This window comes from Jatropha curcas, chromosome 1 (genome assembly GCF_041381405.1).
Source record: "Jatropha curcas cultivar XTBG-Jc1 chromosome 1, XTBG_Jcur_1.0, whole genome shotgun sequence".
Classification (NCBI taxonomy): domain Eukaryota; kingdom Viridiplantae; phylum Streptophyta; class Magnoliopsida; order Malpighiales; family Euphorbiaceae; genus Jatropha; species Jatropha curcas.
The window spans coordinates 18,635,857-18,653,098 of NC_143151.1; the positions used below are offsets into that span (position 1 = coordinate 18,635,857).

A 17,242-nucleotide genomic window follows, 5' to 3' on the forward strand; every position below is an offset into this window, starting at 1 on the left:
ATGCTTCAATGTGTAGTTTCCTCCTCTTTGTCCCTCTGTCGCCGCACATTTCACTGGCTGTGGCCCTACACTAACCGCCTTCTCACATCGACAGCTCAACAACCCTCCATTCCCTTCTCCTCCTCTTCTCTTCCCGCAACCGCCACTTCCGCTACTCTTCTCCGATTCATGTCGGCGCATAATTGTCGTCTCCTCTGCTTCTGAGAAATTCGTTACACTTGCTTTGTCGAATCCTTCTGCTGTCGTTACGCTCCAATCAATGCTAGCTTCACTTGGCTCATAATAACATTCTGTTGGTGCTATTAATGCATCCAGGCTTTGCCGGCAATATCCACTGTTGCTGCCGCCCGAACGTCTTGCATTGAATATGGAAGCCTCGTCCATTGAATCCCTCCGATGATTGTACATTGGGTACGACGTTGTTTGAGTAGAGAAGCTCTCTATTTCAAATAAGTCTGAACTCGCATCACTTGCTATGTCATCATCAGTGATAGCCACTCGAGACTTCGGACTTGCCTGAAATGTGAAACTCTGACGTCGTTGAAGTTCCGCTGCTCCTGTCTTGGTTGAAACAGGATCATCAGACGGTTGGAAAACTTCCAGTGAATCCCGAGGTGGATCCTCAAGCGGAAGAGGAGTAGGAGGAGGAGGGTTATTATAGCTAGTAGGCGATGGCAATCCATTTAACGCTAGTTTCATAGGGGATAATGATGATAGTGTTGTTTGGTTGAGTATGGGGAAAGAGAACCCATTTGTACCATCTGTGAATGGTCTCGTTGACGACGCTAACACGCGGTGGTGGCTTATACCTGAAGGAAAACGGTTGTTATCTGCTGAGATTATTGTATGAGAAATAGGAATGACTTCCTGTCTTTGAAGCCAATGATCTGTTACAGCACAGCATTTTTCAACCGAGTCAGGAGTTATCTGTCTTTTGAGATTCCGGTCTTCTTTAAACTTGTGATTTAGACGCGACGGAGTTCTTGGTTCTGATAGTTTTTCCTCAACTTGAACAGATTTCTTGCCAGAGCAAGGACATCTTCGTCCAAGAAGCCATTTTGATGCAAATCGTTTTTTCTTTTCATCATTATGACCAGAAGCAGGATTACGGATAGAGACAGCAATAGCACCTGGTGGGTTTGACAGCAAACCAGTTTGGCTATTCCAGCTTGCCTCCGACGAAGCTGTTGGCGTTGCATGGAATGATCGAGTCCTATAATTCCGACCATACCCGTCCACTGAAGACGAAGCAGAAGAGAATCTTGGAAGAGAAGTGAAATCACATGTTTGAGAAATGCGTTCCAGGTTAATAACATTAACAGGAGAAACTCTCTTGCTCATTCGCGAATCCCCGCTGTTACTGTTTTCATTGAAGTATTTCTGCGCATCAAAAATGCTTAATTCAGAATCTTCAGCCTGACTGTTGAGTTGCTGCTGCTGATGTTTGAGATGAGAGGAAAAAGATGCATCTGAAGTTCTGACAGTTGATGAAATTGATTTCTGCTGAAAGGAAACAAAAGGAGGGGAAGGGTCTCCAACGTCTAAGCCATCAGCTGCAATGGTTTTCGTGGCTAGTGTTGATCTTTCCATTTAACGAAATTCAGATAATCACAGAAACCCCAACAAGACCTGTCTTCGAAAATCCTCTCTCCTATTCTGTATTATATGTAGGAAGTTCAGGGATTCAATAATGGAGCAGTAAAATATTAGTCAGCATAGAAGATGATGGGAAAGACTCACCTAGACCGCCATCATCAGGCATAAACACCTAAAATTTTAATAATGGAAGTTGATGCAATGGATATATACTTAATATAAGCAAATATTTTCTCAAAAAAAAAAAAAAAAAAAAAAAAAAAAAAAAAAAAAAAAAAGATTTTGGTGATATGGTATTAATGTTGACGACAAAGACCAGCCTATCAAGTCACTAGTCACCCAATCCAATCAACAACAAAAGTATTAAACGTAGAAAAACAAAAGGCATGTCACGTTAGCTTAATGGTTTTGCATACCCTACATACACAGCTTCCTAAATCAATCATCATCTTAGGGATTGGGTATAGCCACAAGTGTCTAGTATTTTTATAATGTCCTTCCACTTAGGTCCTACACTTCACATCCATTTCCCTATCAGCAGCAAGTGCTATTGCCACCAATATCAGCAGCAAGACTGCTGCCATTTTGTGAGGAGACGCATATCTTCCTCTCCTCCCCATTCTTTTCTTCCTCTTTTTACAACAATAATTATAACAATAACACAACACTCAGTTACATGTTGGAGGTATGTCATTTCTATCCGCAGACCCATATCTGAAATAATATTCTTCGCCAATGGTTCAAAATCAAAGCATCATTGTTTATTTTTCTTTTTCTTTTATTTTTATTTTTATGTGTATTAGAAACCAAAACCTCGACATGAGATGAAGAGTTTGAATAGACCTCTTACGAAAATGTTTTTAACAATTGATTTTGATTCCATGAAAAAACTACTGATATGCTTAATATAACTATTTTGCATTTCGATATACAAGAAAATTTCAGTAACACGTTTAATGATAATTATCCACACTGCAAAGTTAAAGGCAATAAACAGAAATACAAGCATAAGAACTCAATTGAATATACTGGTCATTAACACCAATCTCCCTAAATCTTGGATGTGATTGTTTGAGTCTATGGTTCACTTTCTCAGTTATTTTTGATTGGAAATATTCATCTCATTTCCGATTCAAAAGAAAAACATTCAATTGCAAAGCTAAGATTGCCTATAAAAACATTAATCTAACAGCTAACTTCTCCAATGCTCCTTAATTTTATAAGATAATATAAGATTCCATAATCTTAAGTTGCCGGCGCCAACTGCTTCAATCTAGCCTGCAAGACTGCTCCCGCTTCATCAGCCACCGTCTTCTTTTTGGACGCAAGCTGCATTTAGATGTTCATGTAATGTAATTGACAGACTAGCCACAAGGTAAAACAGCAGAAAATGTACAAAGCTTCCACTTCAGAAGGATTACTCGAAAAGAATAATGATAAATAAATAAATAAATAAAAGGGGAGCATAAACACAAAGGTAATGCATCACAACAACAAGACTAGTATACTAGAGGGTACTGGCATCCATCTAAACATCTCTCCAGACGAATGACAAGCAATGAACCCACATGATTCTTGCATAGGCAAATGGAGAAGCAGGCCTCAAAGACAGCACGGGAGGAGGAGAGGGGGGTGGGGGGCAGTTGGGAAGGGGAGGCAAAAAAGCCATGTTTTTCCCATCAAAATTAAAGGGTAATGCACACAAGTAAATGCCCAAACCCATCCATCCGAAGATTAAAAGGGAAACAAAAAGATAGAATACCATAGATGGAAAAGCCTAAAGTTCAAGTGTTAAATTTGATAGTATCAAACATAGTTGTGGCCTTCTGTTAAGTAAAGAAACTTTGAGCTAATTTATACTATGCTTCCTCAATCGATTTAGAAAATTTAATATGTAGTGCCTTGACTCAGTATATGTGACTTTTGGAAAATGAAATAGATTGGCAATGCTTTTTCAAATTTCTTCCTTTTTTTTAACAAAACTTCCATTTATTTTAAAGTCTTCACATAGATTTATTATGGTTAAAAAGCTAACCTTATTACCTTTGGTTAGCATCACATTCCTAACTGTCATAAAATAATACTAATACTAATCAAGCAAAGAAAAAAATTTAAGGTACATCTAATAAACATCAAATCTAAACAAATCGATATTTCTTCCTTTTACATTGTCAGAGTGTGGAGAAGCAGTAGTTATAATCACCCTACTAAGAATTAATTCTTTGTTTGGAAAATAGCAAGGAAAAGAAAGAGAGGAGAAAGATAGTGAACAGATAGATTTGACATTCTGCTCTCTTATTTGAAGAAGGTGGAAATAAGGGGTAAGAAAGGAAGGGGAAAGTGTGTCTCTGTGTGTATAACGAACAATCAAGGAAACTACAAAATTTAACCATGAAATTGAGATGTGGATTAAATATAGAGAAAATTATAGTTACGTCTTTATATATATTGAAATAAAACTACTCCATCCCTGTTTTGTTTAAAATGCTTTTTGAAGTCCCTTTCTCTTGAAAACGTTAAACTAATAGGTCCTTCTATTCAAAAAGCCAATTTTTTGCCATTAGTGCCTGATGAGAAGTCAAAAATAGCCTTATTTTCCTATCACATTTTCATTTTGCACTAGATATCCAATCTCTCTCTCCATCATCACCACCATCACCCAAACAATTAATGCAGATTGGACACATCACTTTAACATAAAGCGATTGGCCTTGCTTCACAACATTCTAAGCATTACCAAAGCAATTTTCAATCAGAGAACTTCTTCAACCTAATCCTCTTGCAACCCAAAGTAAGTGCCCGGTAAACTCTATAGCCAAAAGTTCATGAATACTCCCCACTGTCTCTAGCCCCACTCTTCTCTAGGATCAAGAGATAAACAGCCAGCCATACTAGGAACAAGCTTTTTAATAACAAAAATATTCACATAAAGAAACTAAGAAAACAAAAAATCTTCTCCTCAAATTAATAAGAGAACTCCTTAGTATTAAAATTTTTCATTATTTTAGCAAAAGTGAAAGTAAAAAATTAAAGAAACACCAACAATATTGCACGACAAATGCACCTTTTAGGACTTGTGAGGATGACAATAGTTAGCCCATCCAATATCTAACATATCCATATAAACTAAAAGAGAAAAAAATGTGGGCCTTTCTCTCGTCTCCTTTGTAGGAGTCTTTCGTCCCTATTTTTTTTAGGGTTTTTTCATTTTTTCCTGTATTTTTTCTCTGATGGCTGATGAGGACGGCGTTTCGGTCGATATGGCCAATCTTTCTGTGGACGGGGATGAGGATGATGGCTTAGTTTATGGGGATGATGAACCGCTTGAAAAGGATCAGAGTGAGAACCCTAATCTATGTCTTGTTGGGCGATTTTTGACTGAAAAAATAATTAATTTCCATGCAATGAGACATACTTTGGCATCGTTCTGGCGTCCGCTGATGGGTATGCAGATTCGTGAGATCTGTTGAGAGATTATATTGTAATTGTATTTCTTGTATCTCATCAATCGATTACATAGGTCTATATATAAGGAATTCTTATGCTACCTAGCTATTTAGGAATACAAATCATAAACTAATTAGAAATCTAACTCCTAATAAAACTCTATTTACAACTAATCCTTAACACTTCCCCTCAAGTTGGAGCATAGATGTTAATCATACTCAACTTGTTACAAACTACTACTTTCAGCAAAGCACAATACCATACTCAGCAACTGTACCCACTTCATGATAGCAATAAAGAGTCCCAAACCAAATAGTAGTAGCAGAATCAAGACAACACACTTAGGTTGTCGAAACAAATCTCACTGAACCAGAAAACAACTCACAGGGCTGTGTCAAGCTTCCATAATCAATGCTCAAAGAGGAAGACCAGTAGCGCAGATATTCAGAAACGCAGCAAAGGAAAATCTGACAAACGGAGCACACCACTGAAGGCCTAGAACACAATGCAACTCACTGCGGTTGCACTGCTCTTGACAAAGGAGAAGGTTCAAAAGCAGAATACCCATAACTGCAGCAATGGTGTAGTACCAAACCCTAATGCAACAAGGAATCACTAGAAAATCACCGAAAATTACCTAAAATAATTGTCACAACAAAGGAAAAGATAGGTTTCCTCAGCAAATTAAAGCAACAATAGTAGCAGAAGACTGCTCGACACAGCTGCAACAGAATCGCATCAAACACACCTATTGAATAAGCCCAAGAATAACGATGCAACTCACTGGGTTGCACGTCTCTCTTCAAGTCAACGCCGGAGAGAGGAACCGGAGTGAAAAAGACCACTGGACATGCGCCAGCGCATGAACCAGAGCAGGAAGAAAGAGGTGACGCGTGGGGGCCATTCACTTGGAATCCGGCAACTGGATTTTGGGGAGGCGCTGATCAACGGCTGGAGAATATCCTGAGGTCGGTGGTGAGACAAAATACTAACCCTAGAAAGGCTTCCTAGGGTGGCAATGGCTTCTCGCAAGGGAAGTTTCGGGAAATTTTTTTTTTTTTTTTTTTTTTTTTTTTTTGAATGGAAGGCTCTGATACCATGTTGAGAGATTATATTGTAATTGTATTTCTTGTATCTCATCAATCGATTACATAGGTCTATATATAAGGAATTCCTATGCTACCTAGCTATTTAGGAATACAAATCATAAACTAATTAGGAATCTAACTCCTAATAAAACTCTATTTACAACTAATCGTTAACAAGATCAATGGAGGGGTTTATGTTTTCCAGTTTTTCCATGAGGTTGACGTCCATCGTGTGCTATCGATGTGTCCATGCACTTTTGATAATCAGCTGTTGCTTCTAGAAAGGCTTGGGAGTTATCCTACTCCCCTTGATGTTCCATTATTCTTTGTCCCTCTCTGGGTTCAAGTTAAGGGGTTGCGTTCTGGTTTTAGGTCAGAACGAGTTTTAAAAGATATTGGGGATAGGATTGGCCAGTTTATGGAGGCTGATTCGAAGAATTTTGAGATTAGTTGGGACTCCTATATGCGTATGAGAGTAAAGTGGGATGTTCGTCGGCCGCTTAGGGAGGAGTTTAGCATCAAGCGTTCCACGGGGGAGTCTTTTACGGTTTACTTTTCTTATGAAAGACTTCCAGTATTCTGCTTTATCTGTGGTTTTCTTGGCCACACTGAACGTTTTTGCCCTAAATTGCTTGAGTTTGAACCTGGTAAAGCTGTTCGTCGTTTTTCTCAGAACTTGCGTGCATCAAACCGTCGGGTGCAAAGGCCTGTTGGTGACCGCTGGTTGCGTCCTTTGGGCGGTAATGATGACAATTCTGATGTCAGGTCTGGTAAAAAGGAGGGTGTTAGTGGTGTGATGGCTGCGGATATGGTGGGCCAGCATGGGGTCTCTATTTTGAATAAGACAAGTTTTGGTGGAGTGCATCAGGGACAAATATTTTCTAATCCACTTGCTGTGAATGCAAATAGTTCATCCCTAGAAGGACTTGGTCAGGTTTCTACTCCTGGTATGGGTAATGAGCTTGAGGTTGGTGATGTTAAACGTCAACGTGTGGGTCAGGATCAGCTCCAAGGAGTGACTCAAGGTTTTGCTTCTTCAACGAGTATGCCTACTGGTCCAACTAATGTGATATCGGCCGCCCCCGGAATGCAGGGCCGCCGGAAGAAATGAGTTGCCTTTCATGGAACTATCGTGGGCTGGGCAACCCACGAAATATTCAATGTCTTCAATTTCTTGTTTTAGAAAAAAGGCCTACTTTTATTTTTCTTATTGAGACTCTTTGTTCTTTTAATAAAATTAATGAAATAAAAACTTTGTTGGGTTATGATGATTGTATTGTGGTTGATTCTGTGGGTCATAGTGGAGGTTTAGCGCTCTTATAGAAGTCTGTTTTATCAGTTCGTCAGCTTAATATTTCTTTACGATGCATTGATGTTGAGGTAGTGGTTGATCAGGTGGGTGAGTGGAGGCTTACTGGCTTTTATGGGCAACCTGATCGTAATCGTCATTCTGAATCATGGAATTTGCTTAGGAATTTGGCTGAATGTAGTGAGCTGCCATGGGTTTGTTTGGGTGACTTTAATGATATTCTTCACCAACATGAAAAGAAAGGGGGGCGTCGGCAGCCTCAGAGTTTGATTAATGGTTTTCGTGATTCTATCTTAGATGCTGGTCTTACTGATTTTCCTATGGGTGGTTACCCATTTACTTGGGAACATGGTCGAGAGTCTAATGTTCTTATTGAGGAGAAACTTGATCGCGTTCTTACTTCGGCTAATTGGGTTGGTTTGTTTCCTTTGGCACGTGCTCATGTTCTTGATACCTCTTCGTCTGATCATCTACCGTTATTTTTGGAAGTTCGAACTTATATGACCCGTCAAGTGGCTAGACGTTTTAAGTTTGAAAATTCATGGGTTAGGCATCCAGCTTGTCGTCAATTGGTTCATGATAGCTGGGTTGCTTCGCAAGATATGGACTTGTTAGACAGATTGGCTTTTTGTAGTTCAGCATTGGACCGGTGGGGTGTGGAGCAACGTAATTTTGATAGGAATTTGTTGGCAGATTATAGACGGATTATGAATGTGCTTCGGGGTTCTAGAGTTCCTGCAGATATTCAAAGTTTTATTGCGGCTAAAAAAAATTTTCATGATTTATTGAATGATCGTGAAATTCGTTGGAAGCAGAGGTCTAAGACGTTTTGGCTTAAGGAGGGAGACAAGAATACCCGTTTTTTCCATATGGCTGCATCTATACGTTTTAAAAAGAATCAATTTTCTAAATTAAAGAATGCTGAGGATGTTTGGGTGGAGGATGATTCGGGTTTGGATAAGCTAATCACGGGGTATTTTTCTGATATATTTACTGCTAATGTAGGTGATGTTGGTCCGGTTGTGGATCATGTTCCTGTATGTGTGACGCCGGATATGAATGCTGATCTTTTGGCTCCGTATACTGCGGATGAGATTAAAGTGGCGGTATTTAGTACGAAGCCTGATAAAGCTCCTGGAATGGATGGCTTTAATCCAGCGTTTTATCAAAATTATTGGGATATTGTTGGTCCTTCAATTTCATAGGTTTGCATCCAGTATTTGAGTCAAGGTGTTTTTCCTAGTGAACTAAATAATACTCTCCTTGTGCTTATTCCAAAGAAGGATATCCCTGAAAGTATGGGTGACTTACGGCCAATAGCTTTATGCAATGTTGTGTATAAGATTATGAGCAAAGTTATTGCTAATAGGCTTCGGCAGATTTTGTCTAACATTATTTCTCCATCGCAATGTGCTTTTATTCCTAACCGTTCTATACAGGATAATAGCATTATTGCTTTTGAGTTGATGCATTTTTTTCTTAATAAGAGGAGTGGTAAGGATGGGTATGCGGCATTGAAGATGGATATTTCAAAAGCCTATGATAGGTTAGAGTGGAGTTATATTACTGCCGTTTTGGATAAGATGGGGTTTAACCATCAGTGGATTAGTTTGGTAATGGGGTGTGTTTCGACGGTTTCTTATTGGATTTTGCATAAGGGTAACCATTTGGGTCCTATTGTTCCGTCTCGTGGTGTGCGTCAAGGGGATCCACTTTCACCTTATTTATTTATTCTTTGTGCGGAGGGTCTCTCCCGCATGATTCAATCTGCTGTTAATGCAGGACTGTGGCATGGTTGTTCTATAGTTCGTGGGGCTCCTTTTATTGACCATTTGTTTTTTGCGGACGACAGTTTGCTTGTTTTTAAGGCTGATACTTCTGAAGCAGCTATGGTGAGAGGAATTATTAATGGGTATGCTCAAGCATCAGGTCAGCTTATTAATCTCTCCAAATCTTCTTTATGTTTCTCCAAGAATGTTTCGGAATTGGTTCGATTACAAGTTTGTGGTGTTATGGGGGTGGAAGAAAACCCAAATTTGGGTTACTATCTGGGCTTACCAACTCGTATTGGTCTCAATAAGAGAGAGGTCTTTGGCTTTATCAAGGATCGAGTTTGGAAGAAGTTAAATTCCCTAAAGCGGCATTGTTTGTCACGAGCGGGGAAGGAAATTCTGTTGAAGACTGTACTACTAGCCTTACCTAATTATGTTATGAATTTGTTTCTGCTTCCTAAATCTCTTTGCAAGGAAATTCAAAGCATAATGTGTAGTTTCTGGTGGGGACGTGATATGCAGGAACGAAGGGGAATTAATTGGATTAGTTGGGAGAGGATGTGTAGACCGAAGTTTTTGGGTGGCCTTGGGTTTAGAAGGTTATATGAGTTTAATTTAGCCATGGTAGGTAAGCAAGCTTGGCGGATTTTCATGAATCCGACTTCTGTCGTGGCTTCTTTGTTGAAAGCTAAGTATTTTCCTCTCACTAATTTTCTTGAGTCGAGTTTGGGTAACAGACCTAGTTTTTTATGGCGCAGTCTTTGGGAAAGCCAGCGAGTTGTTTGTGCAGGTGCTTGTTTGCGGGTAGGTTCCGGTTCTACTATTTCCATTTGGCAGGATGCTTGGTTGCCGTCAGTATCTTCAATGAAAATTGTGACGCCTAGGCCAATTGCTACTGGTTTACTGTGGGTTTCAGATCTTATTGAGAATCACCGCTGGAATATGGAGGTTATTTCTAATAATTTTGTGCCTCAAGATGCTGCTGAAATTATTTCTATTCCTTTGAGTAGGCGTGGTGGTGATGATGTGTGGTTTTGGAGGTTTGATAAAAAAGGTGTGTATTCAGTTAAAAGTGCTTATCGTCATCTTACTTTTATTGAGCCAACAGAACAGCAGTTATTGCAGGTGGGTCTTTGGAAGAGAATTTGGGGTTTGCATATTTCTCCTAAGTGTATTAATTTTATTTGGAGGCTATTGAATAATGCTGTTCCTTGTATTAAAGTGTTGCAGGGACGAAATTTGCATGTTGATGGTCTTTGTGCATTTTGTCAGTATTGTGAGGAAGATGTGTTTCATGTGTTTGTGCAGTGTGATTTTGCCAGAGAATGTTGGCAGTCTTCCTCAATTGGATTTCGATTTGGTCATTGTTTGTCCTTTTGGGATTGGTTTAAGAGCATGGCTACTGCCCTTGGTGAGTTTGAGTTTAAAGTGCAGATAATGATTTTGTGGGCTATATGGGAGGCAAGAAATGATTTATTATGGAGGGATAAGAGGTTGTCATCATTTCAGGTTGTGAGGAGAGCAAATAATTTATTAAGTTGTTGGACCCAAGCTAATGGTGTTGATGGTGATGTGGGTAGGATGGTAGCGTGTGCTTCTTGGTCTAAACCAAGTCAAGGAATTCTTAAATTGAATGTTGATGGTGCTTTGTTTAATGGCGATTATGCTGGTATAGGTGCAGTTATTAGAGATTCGAATGGGGCCTTTGTCCGAGCTTTGCAAATGTCCATCCCTGGTAATTTTGAATCATGTACTGTTGAGGCAATGGCTATTAGAGAGGTTTTGAGTTGGGTTAAGGAAGTGGGGTGGTCTTCTGTGGTTGTGGAGTCAGATGCTCAAACTTGTGTACGGGCTATTACTGATCCCAACTATAGTGATGGCTCTGCTTTTGGATTAGTTATTTCAGACTGTAGATCTCTTCTCGATGAGTTGAGGGATGTGAGATTAGTCTTTGTTCGTAGGTCTGCGAATGGTGCTGCTCATATGCTTGCTAGAGCCGTTACCATCTCGACAGGCAAGGTGGTTTGGTCTGATCGACCACCTGTTTGTATTTTTGATATTTTAAGGCTTGAAGGTTAATAATATCCTACATTATTTTCGTCAAAAAAAAATGCACCTTTTAGGACTTTAAAACCCAACAATTTTTAGTTCTTTTTGCAACGGCGAGCTTATATCTCTCCATTTCATAACGCTCCAGCCGCTAGTGATGGTAAAGGCCAATAGCGACTTGTTGTGTAAGAGCCTGGATCTATAGTCATTAAGATTTTGGGGATCTTGAAAATGGAAATAGGAGGTTCTGTTTTGTTTTCGAATTCTTCTTTGGTGGATCTATGAATGTGAATCATCCATAGAGTTCCATCGAAGTTTGTATTCGAGAGAGAGGCATGAGATTAGGGAGAGAGGGCAGACTGAGGTGGGGATGGGGATAATTCTTAATGGCACATCAGGTGTAAAATTTTAATCATCTCCTTTGATCATCTTTTTTTGAGTTGAACTAACAGAAAATGCTATAAAATTAGATGAAAGGACCTATTAGTTCAATGATTTCAAAATATAGGGACTTCAAAAAGCATTTCCAAAAAAGCAGGAATAGAGTAGTTGTATTTCGATATATATGGGGATGTAATAGTAATTTTCCCTTAAATATAAAAGAGCTATAGTATAATTTGGTAAATTAAAAGAAAAATTAGCTTTCCTCACTTTCACCTTGTTTTTGCAAGAATTAAATAAGTGAGCTCAAGTGAATTTTTTGCAACTTTTCTCATTACCACCTTTTTGCCAGCTCTTCCAAACAATGGAAAATATTTCAACCCCACATTTCACTCCTGATTCCCCTCTTCCATATCCCCACTTCCCCCTCTATAGGTTGTCAGGATACGTAATAATCATAAAACAGAAAAAGATCTCTATAAGATACAAAGGCAAGAAGAGGAAGGCATAGGCACCAAAAAAATAAAATTTATAATAAAGCTTAGATATTTATAGCATTAAAATAGATGTAAGTTCATTATATGTTTGCACATGATTAGCGGCATTTAACACATGAATAAATGTTACTTTATTTGTAATTACAATGATTAACTTTTGTTTCTTTCTAGATTAGGACAAGGCAACATCTATGAACTTATTACTTAGATTAGGATGTATATGTCTTATTTGTTATGTGTTTGCACATGATTAGCTGCTTTTCACACACGTATAAATGCTATTCTATTTGTCATTGCAGTGCTTAACTTCTATTTCCTTCTATACTAGGGAAGGCAACATCTAAGAACTTATTAATTAGATTAGTAGGTATGTCTTATTTGTACTTAAAGGTCTAGAGTTTCATATGCAAGTAGAATTCCATTTAAGTGTTCAGCAATATTATAACATGGTGTCAATTTAATGATATAAAATTTTAAAAATGAACATTTTGTCTATGTTGCAATATTGATATTCTTTCACAGTTTGTTAAGAGAGGACCAATTCACAGAATTTAATGAGCATATTTCTTAAGAATCGCAAATTCTAAAAGAACAACTGTGATTGATATCTAAAATAAAACAACAAAATTAAGTATTAAGCAAAATATCATAGTCACAAATTAACAAACTTAATTTAATAGCAAACAGGTGATTTATTTAAGATACTGCAAATGCTTGCTGATAATAGGTAAAACATGTGTAGGGCAAAGTACCATGAAAGGATGGTCAAGGATAAAAGTAAAGTTCCAAAGAAAACTTTGTACTAGTGATAAAGGATATAATGGTCAAAATAAATAATAAATTAAGAAGGAAGAGTACCAAAAACCCTTTGGTGAATGCCAATATTGCTGCTTGACATGTTTTGATGGAGATTTGATTTGAAATCTCTTAAGGTTTAAAAAAGCATAGTTCCATTGGCTAATATTCATAATGTGAATGAAAGAAGTTGGACTAGAAAATTTAGGTCATACTCTATGATTTTATACATTTTCTTCTCCTTATTTATAAGATTCGAATTAAAATTTTATTAATGAAAAGTATATATATGCTAGGCAAATTAGTAATGTGGCAATGTGCACGAAGAAATTGGTACAATAAGCCAATGTACACTTCTCAAAAATTATGGCCACTACTGGTGTTTCAGATGCACCCCAATACCATTTTGGGACTTATTAGAAGGATTGAATCATTAACAGAGACTTCTAGTATCTCACTATTCTTAAATCGATTTCATCCATATAATAATTAAAAAATGGGACTTTCCTTACATTTTTCAAGAAAGATGAGTTTTGGCATGCTTATGTATAACTACATTCTCATTGACATATTCGAAGACATCACAATCCTTTACTGGAAAGACTATCATTTGCCAAGATGAAAACAAAGATATCAAATGGGAATTCAAGAAAGCAACACTTGATTCGTTTTTATGGCAGGCATTGATGAATATATATTGTCATAAAGAATTGCTAAACAATTCTTCCCTTTCTACAGAGTTGTTCCAATTGATTCACAGCTACTAATTCCTTTACACATGATTCAAAAATAGACAGCCACTATCAATCAACATAAACAGCATAAATTTTTATTGCGTACATACCTCAATCAGTTGATCGAAATTAGATTTTAGCAAGTTGATTTTGCGCTCACAATAATCTTTACCTTCGGCCATGGTTTTCTAGCATTCACATAAAACCAACCAAGCAAAAAAAAAAAAAAAAAAGAAAAAATCAATGTGAAATGATGAAAGAATTAAATGACCGAATCAGATGCATCTTTCTACACTATTTTGCAACTGATAAGAAAGAAGCATATGCAGTTCCAATATCTTGAACAAAGAACTAAAAGGAAAACTACCAAAATCAAGTCAAATAAAGACCTCAACAAAGTAGCCAGTGCCAATATCAACAAGTACTTTATCTGCATCATCAAGCGTTCCAGGTACATAAAGGGATGCAGTAAGAGGCACCAACATTTTCTTCCCTAAATTACAATTAGAAAAAAAATTTAAAGAATCTGTGAAGAAATAAAATAAATAAATAGCATGGAGAGAAATTAAGAAAAACGGATGACCTTGAGGGCGAAGAGAGAGATCGTGGAGAGCAGAAGAAGCATTCTCGAGGCGGCCAGTGGCAGTGCGAATATTGTTGAGACTGTCTTGCAACAAATTGACTTCAAGATCTGTCTGCTCTTTGAATGCTTTGAGTTGCTCTATACTCATTCTTTCCATCTCCGCTACTCTAATCATCGGGCTACTCCCTCCTCCACCACCTTTCGACGACGCCATCCTTTTAAGCTATTGGCTTTCTCTTTCGCTCTTCCTTAAACCCTTCTCAACGAAGGCTACTTTTTTCTTTTTTTTTTCCCGTGTTTTGTGTGGAAAAAGAACCATTTACAAGCCCCTATGGCTAAGGGGTACACGTTTGGTTCGGTGCCATTTGAAAACAATTTTCAAACCAAACAAAAATTTATGGTTTAAAAATTCAAATCAAACCATTTAATTATAGGAAAATTATAATTTTATCTCTATAATTTTTCATAAATTATTAATTTATCCTTGCATTTTAAAAAACACAGTCATATTTCTATATTTTGTTATGTTATACTTTATTATCCTTCCGTCTAAATTTTACATCTTTACCGTTAATTTTTTATGAAAAATCAAAAATGTCCTCTAAATTTATAGATCCTTCTCTACAAACCTCATTCTCTTGAGAAATGCTTAGGTAGGCTTAGTCTATCATATTAATTATAAATTTACCCAATGAAATAGACACACCACAGATCATTCTAACTCTTTTCACATCAGTAACTCCTTAATCAAGGTAATTAGATTTTCTATCTCTAACCAAATGGAAAAAGTGAAAGAATTAATCGGAATAAGCTAGAAAAAATGGAATGAAAATTTTTCATTAATAGATTAATCTCATACAGCTTTATTTCATTACATGAGTCTATAGCTGATGTGGTAGACTACGTCTAGCTAAAAATTTCTTCTTTCTCTTTCTTGCAAACCCCTTTTTCTTCCTTGCAATTTGAGATGTAGATTTTGCAATACAAACACTCAACAACAATTGACATAAAATCCTACATACCACAATAAACCAAACAAAAAGTTAAAATAAACTGAATTGACTTAAAATCTATTATTATTAAATAAGTAAATATATGAAAACATATTATTCATATTCATAAGTAATTTCACTTCTTTGAACTTGATTAATTACATATTTAAAGCTTTCTTAAGATATATAATGAAAGCTTTTACAAATGTACAGAATATATTTAATGTATCAATAAATATAAGGCAAATAACTTATGCATGTTTTCGTAACCTACGACAATAGGTATTCTTTTACCAGTTAGATTAGTTTTTTAATTAATGTTTGATGTTCCCTTCCTTTAATCTATTTTTGTTTTTTTTTTTTCGCATTTCACTTTCCTTTTCTTCCTCTTCCTTCTAGATCCATCACTTTCACTATTCAATTCTAATAAAAAGAAGTAAAATTAATACTAGTCGCTCCCCAAGCAAATTACTATTCTTAGTATTTTGTTTTCCTTCCGTCAGTAATATCAAAGCATTGAGAATCTATTAATTGATGATTGAATTTGAAGCTTACTGGAATTGTTGCTTGTATAATTGAAGTAAATTAATTATCCCTTTTAATTATTTAGTTTATTTGTCTATTATAACTTGCATTGTAGATATTCATTAAAATGTCCCTTTAAAGCTTCTTTTTTCGTTTTTGAATTTTTGGGCGAGATTATCTTTATTTAGTTTTATTATTATTCAGATCCAAAGCTGCATTAATATCACACTATATACACCCAACCTTCTTATTCTTCCCCTTTAAGATGACGATGATGGATCGTCAAATTATTAGAACTTAAGTAATTCCTTTTAAGTTTTGTTTTTCTTTTTGAGGATGAGGAGAAAATTATATTTTATGCAACTAGAGTTGTTTTTTATGGTTCTTTGGATATCTCATTGCAGCTTGAACAATTTTTTAGGTTATTTGTCAGTGTTGATTTGCTTACAATGGTCGTTTTAGTTTTTCTTTTTTTTTTTTTTTCTAAATAAGATTATATTTTTTATAATTAATTTTTTAGTTGTTTGCTTATCAAAATTTGCGTTTCCTGCTTGAATAAGAAAGGAAAAATGAAAATTTGATCCATTAATATTTGATGAATGAAGGAGCTAAGAAATACTTTTATCATGGCCAAGTATTTTTCTAGTTTTGTGATGCATAGTTAGTTTAAAGATGCTTTTATATAAAAATTATTAAGCTTACAATTAGATCCCTATTAGTGCATCTATTCAAATATTATTAAGAAAAATTTATCACTCACATTAAAATAATTGGATTGAACTCTTATTCCTAATGTTGTATTAACGAAATTAAAAGAAGATAGGAGAAATTTAATCATATTATCACACCTTACAAACTCAGATACTTCCAATAGTTCTTATTCTTTCTTTGAGTGTGTTGCTGCAAAAGTTATTTTACTTTTTGAAGAAAAGTAAAAATATAGGATCAGGTGAGAATTCAGGAGAAAGTTTCAAACTGTATTTTATAATTTTAAGTGATAAAGTAAAAATAAAATAGTTAACTTGTTTAGCAGTTAATTGGTTACTACTTTGAAGTTTGATCCAATGAGTGTTATTTGAACAACTAAAATCAAATGGTACAAAATAATTTCTATACCAATACAAAAAGTTAATTGTCTTTATTGTAATTTCACTCCATAATGAAACAGTAATTATTGAACATCGTGAAGATCTATGAAATATTTCTTAGAGATGGCAAGAGGATAAGCAAATTTTGGAAAGAAAGAGAGATGCAGATCTTAAAAAGAAAGAGAGATCTTGTTAAGGAATTATAGCTCCAGTTAGATCGATAGTGTCTTTTATTTTTTATTTTTTATTTTTGTTGATGAGGTAATTAGATCTAAAGAAAGATGTGGAATTCTTGGTTTGAGTATTTGGGTTTGATTTATGAGAAGGATGTGTTGAATCTACTTTTCAACAATTTATGTTCTACAATGGCTTGAAATACCCCGAAT

General features: G+C 36.2%; 3 protein-coding genes across 4 annotated transcripts in view; 1 reads left to right on the forward strand and 2 right to left on the reverse strand.

The window, feature by feature from the left end:
* LOC105634577 (protein PHYTOCHROME KINASE SUBSTRATE 4) overlaps positions 1–1,769 on the reverse strand; it is a 2,073-nt gene extending 304 nt beyond the window's left edge. The window contains exon 1 of the mRNA XM_089721877.1: positions 5–1,769. Coding sequence (XP_089578003.1) covers positions 5–1,590 — 1,586 coding nt within the window. The 5' untranslated portion in view covers positions 1,591–1,769. The remainder of the gene's footprint in view (positions 1–4) is intronic.
* Positions 1,770–2,586: 817 nt separating this feature from the next.
* Positions 2,587–14,568, reverse strand: PFD5 (prefoldin 5). Of its 2 annotated transcripts, XM_089719887.1 has the most exons (4): positions 14,252–14,565; positions 14,058–14,161; positions 13,779–13,856; positions 2,587–2,925 (listed from the first exon to the last, which is right to left on the reverse strand). In XM_089719887.1, the coding sequence occupies exons 1-4, from the start codon at positions 14,463–14,465 to the stop codon at positions 2,842–2,844; spliced, it is 480 nt and encodes a 159-aa protein (XP_089576013.1). In that variant the 5' UTR covers positions 14,466–14,565; the 3' UTR covers positions 2,587–2,841. The 2 variants fall into 2 exon arrangements, with proteins under 2 accessions (XP_089576013.1, XP_089576014.1); XM_089719888.1 differs by lacking the exon at positions 13,779–13,856 and having other exon boundaries at positions 14,252–14,568.
* Positions 6,373–11,291, forward strand: LOC149499089 (uncharacterized). Its single transcript, XM_089717314.1, has 3 exons — positions 6,373–7,174; positions 7,471–8,546; positions 8,646–11,291. Exons 1-3 carry the CDS (start codon positions 6,373–6,375, stop codon positions 11,289–11,291), a joined length of 4,524 nt encoding a protein of 1,507 aa, XP_089573440.1.
* Positions 14,569–17,242: the final 2,674 nt, after the last annotated feature.